This window comes from Octopus bimaculoides, chromosome 3 (assembly GCF_001194135.2).
Source record: "Octopus bimaculoides isolate UCB-OBI-ISO-001 chromosome 3, ASM119413v2, whole genome shotgun sequence".
Lineage (NCBI taxonomy): Eukaryota > Metazoa > Mollusca > Cephalopoda > Octopoda > Octopodidae > Octopus > Octopus bimaculoides.
The window spans coordinates 136064954-136069358 of NC_068983.1; the positions used below are offsets into that span (position 1 = coordinate 136064954).

General features: G+C 37.2%; 2 protein-coding genes across 2 annotated transcripts in view; both read right to left on the bottom strand.

The window, feature by feature from the left end:
• LOC128246996 (uncharacterized) overlaps positions 1-2490 on the bottom strand; it is a 19967-nt gene extending 17477 nt beyond the window's left edge. Inside the window, exon 1 of the mRNA XM_052966796.1 lies at positions 2358-2490. Coding sequence (XP_052822756.1) covers positions 2358-2490 — 133 coding nt within the window. The remainder of the gene's footprint in view (positions 1-2357) is intronic.
• The window catches only part of LOC106872357 (mRNA-decapping enzyme 1A), a 329154-nt gene continuing 327226 nt past the window's right edge, over positions 2478-4405 (bottom strand). The window contains exon 5 of the mRNA XM_014919322.2: positions 2478-2812. Within this exon, the coding sequence (XP_014774808.2) occupies positions 2518-2812 (295 nt within the window). The 3' untranslated portion in view covers positions 2478-2517. The remainder of the gene's footprint in view (positions 2813-4405) is intronic.

A 4405-nucleotide genomic window follows, 5' to 3' on the forward strand; every position in this document is an offset into this window, starting at 1 on the left:
TATATATATATATATATATATATATATATATATATATATATATATGAGGGTTCCTTTCAGTTTCTGGCTACCAAATCCACTCACAAGGCTTTGGTCAACCTGGGACTATAATAGAAAACATATGACCAAGTATTACGCAGTAGGACTGAATCCAAAACCATGTGGCTGAGCCATGTTAGTAACTGCAAGTGTGCATGTACACCCACACATGCATGCACACTTATACATGTGTGTGCATTTGTGCATGCACATGTGCATGTGTGTCTCAATAATTGGGTTGCAGATCAGTGTTAGGATTATACAGAATTCATTTTAAGCAATAAAAATTGGCCTTGAACCTAAGCTGAAAAAAAAAATCAATATTAAACAGCACACTGGCACAATTATAGCTTAAGTGAAAGAAACAACCACTTATACCATATCTTCTCTAATCTTGGATGACATGCAATGAAATTTCCGAAGTTGCTATAAATGTTAAGCTTTACAATCTCTGATGATCTTTCCTGGTGGCTCATTCATCCATAACTATAACAGAGTTAAAACTGCATCTCAAAGACTAACCATCCTCTTTAAGAACAGAAAATACTTCCAGTCTGATCTATTGCTGACTGTGTAGAAAACTCGTGAAAGACCCATAATGACATAAATACTGCTTTCACATCAGGAATGGTGCTGGTGTTACACACAGACATCTCAAGCTACATACAAAAGAAGACTGTATGACTAATTAGCAAAAACTGACTAAGACAACTATAATGGCTTATGCTCTTCTGAACCCCACTTGTATACCACCTCCACCCAAGCTCATCTGACATGCCTGTCTTTACCGTTATCACCCCCAATGTATCTCACAGTCCAGACCTTGCACTAACTCCCTCTTCCAATCCTCTCTCACCAGAAATCAACGTTTGGAATTCACCCCCCTTATTCATTTATTTTATATCATAATTGGTGAAACATTACCATTGTTGGTTATGGTTTTACAATAGGTCAATTACTAGTTCAATGCATTTCTAATGGGAAGAAGGAGAAGGGAGATTTTGTAACTTAATGCAAAAAAATATTGTTCTCCATTATATTTCCTGCCAATGTTTGACTGAACATCAACATCACTGATCTCACCAGTCTTTGAGGGATTGTAAAGACAATGGGGACCATTCACATTTAAGTAAGCAGAAAAAAAAAAGGAAAAGAAGTCATTACTTTCTGGTGAACTGTAGCTCTCATTCATTTAATCATACACACACAGACATACATAAAGATATAGACAGACATACAAAAGTAATTAGAGTTGTATAATATTCTGGAGGGTATAAGGTGACGAGCTGGCAGAAACATTAGCACATTGGGTGAAATACTTAGCAGTATTTCATCTGTCTTTACGTTCTGAGGTCAAATTCTGCCGAGGTCAACTTTGCCTTTCATCCCTTTAAGGTTGATAAATTAAGTACCAGTTGTGTACTGGGGTCGATCTAATTGACTGGCCCCCTCCCCAAAAATTTTGGGCCTTGTGCCTAAAGTAGAAAAGAATATTCTGAATAGTATGTATATATGTATGTGTGTGTGTTTATATATATATATATATATATATATATATATATATATATATATATATATTCACACACATGATTAGGGATAGTAACTTGGAAGAAATGGTAACTGAGTTGGATTAAATGTTTCATAGAATTTGGTTTCATCTCTAAAAATTCTGAGTTGAATTCTAGAGATGACTTTTAAAAAAAAACTTATATAAATAAGTACAAGTCATCTGCTGGGATCAAAGCAATAAGTTACAACTTCACACAAACTTATTTAATAGAATTAGAAGAAATTCATACATTTAATCTTTTATGGGTTAGACCCCTGTAGATATGCAAGCAGGTAGCCTCAATGAATAGTGTAGGTATGTAATAGTGTTAAAAAAATATGAAAGCTCCTCAAATCACGCTCTTCCATCTTAACCCTTTAGCATTTAAACTGGCCGTATTTGGCCCATTTATTCTACAAGTTTTATGTTCAAACTGACCATATCTAGCCTCTCACACCTAACCTACACTTCCGTTCTAAAAATAAACAATCATAACCTCAAAGCTATAAGATAATGCATGATTAATTCAAAACAATCTGGATAAAAAAACACATTGTATTTAACAAAGTAATCTGAATGCTAAAGGGTTAAATTAACGGCAGATAATGTAGTCCTATATACTGCCAAAATTTGGAGTGGTCATAGCTGGAATGCCTTTGACCATATGTTTGCAGAAGGTCAGCATTGATCTGCAGTTAAACAATAACAGCAAAAAAGGTCAAATAAATAACAGAATTGAAAAAGGGAAAAAGTAAAAGTAAAATCTTACATGACAATAAAGCTTGATAGAGGGCAGTGTGGGAATCCTTTTGCATTAAAGTAGAGATAAGAGCAGTAGTAGAAATAGTGATAGTAATAATAGTAGTGGCAGTAGTTGCTGTAACTGTCGCATTAGCAAACATTTTCAGTTGTGAGAATTTACAGTATCATCAATGGCAATAATAGTAAAAAGAAAAGCGACAATAATAGTACTGAAAGTAATGATAGTAGTTGTGGCAGTAATTAATAAAACTGACCTGGTTATATTTGTATTGAGCCTTACATAAGAGTTGGATGATATCTACTGGTCCAGAAAACACTGTAGTAGTATTAGTAGTATTAAGTACATTATCATTCTTAATACCTGCCAAACATTCTTCCATTGTGTCACTCTCTGATGCTCTCCTTGATCGAATAAAACATTGGCTTTTTGTTTGGTGATTGGCAATGGTTACCTGCACAAGGCTGAAAAGTAAAATAATAATAATGATAGTCCTATCTACTATAGGCGCACAGCCTGAAATTTTGGAGGAGTGGACTAGTCAATTACATCAACCCCAAAAGGATGAAAGGCAAAGTTGAACTTGATGGAATTTGGACCCAAGATGTGAAAACAGACGAAATACCATTAAGCATTTTGCCTGTTATGCTAACGATTCTGCCAACTTGCTGCCTTAGCGAGATCTCTAACTGTGGAGGGAACCTGTGATAGAGGTAAACCCAGGAAGACATGGGACAAGCATGATCTTTGAACTTTGAGCCTCACGGAGACAATGACTGGTGCCTCACGGAGACAATGACTGGAGCCTCACGGAGACAATGACTAGCCCATTTATTAGGCAATAAACCTTGCTTGTGAAGACCTGTTGAGACAAGTGAAATCAAAATCAAAATTGCTGACATGGCCCCCAACAGTACCGCCTGATTGGCACTTGTGCCAGTGGAATATTAAATGTACATCTGAATGTGGGGTGTAACCAGCCCACTTATGATTACCCCTCATTCATTGGACAATGAACTTTGCTTGCGAAGACCTGTTGATGTAAGTGTAAACAAATCAAAATCGCTGACGTGGCTGATGACAGTACCATCTGTTCGGCACTTGTGCTAGTGGAACGTTAAAAGAAGCATATCCGAGCATGATTGTTGCCAGGGCCACAGATTGGCTCCTGTGCTGGTGACATGTGAAAAGCACCATTCGAGCATGATCGTTGCCAGCGTTGCCTTACTGGCACATGTGCCAGTGGCACGTAAGAAACAACATTTGAGTGTGGTCATTGCAAGTGCCACCGGACTGGCTCCCATGCAGGTAGCATGTAAAAACCCCTTTTGAGCATGGTTGTTGCCAGAACTGCCTGACTGGCCCTCATGCCAGTGGCACGTAAGAAGCACCCACTACACTCTTGGAGTGGTTGGCATTAGCAAGGACATCCAGCTGTAAAAACTTTGCCAGATCAGATTGAGCCTGGTGCAGCCTCTGGCTCACCAGTCCTCAGTGAAACCGTCCAACCCATGCCAGCATGGAAAGCGGATGTTAAACAATGATGATGATGATGATGATGATGATGAATATTGACTTCAAATTTTTCCACAAGGGCAGACACTTTGAGGGAGGGGACTAGTCAATTACATTGACTTCAGTGTTTCACTGGTACTAAATTTATCAACCTCTGAAAGGATGAAAGGCAAAGTCGATTTTGGAGGAATTTAAACTCAGAATGTAGTGACAGGTGAAATACTGCTAAGCGTTTTGTCCAGCATGCTAATGATTCTGCCAGCTTGCCACCTTATTATTATCATTATTATTATTATTATTATTATTATTATTATTATTATTATTATCATTTTATGTTTGACTTTTGTTTTGCATTTGTACAAGTTGGATCCAAGTCTCACCCAGAGACCTCAAGAGACAACAAGTTAGAAGTTCATGTAGGTGTTATGCCTAGGGTACCATATATTTGGATTTGTACAGTTTTGTTCAAGTGAATGTTTAAGAAACCATAAGAAAATTATGTGTTTGCTTTAAAATTTGAGATCACATAGACAGTATTTTAC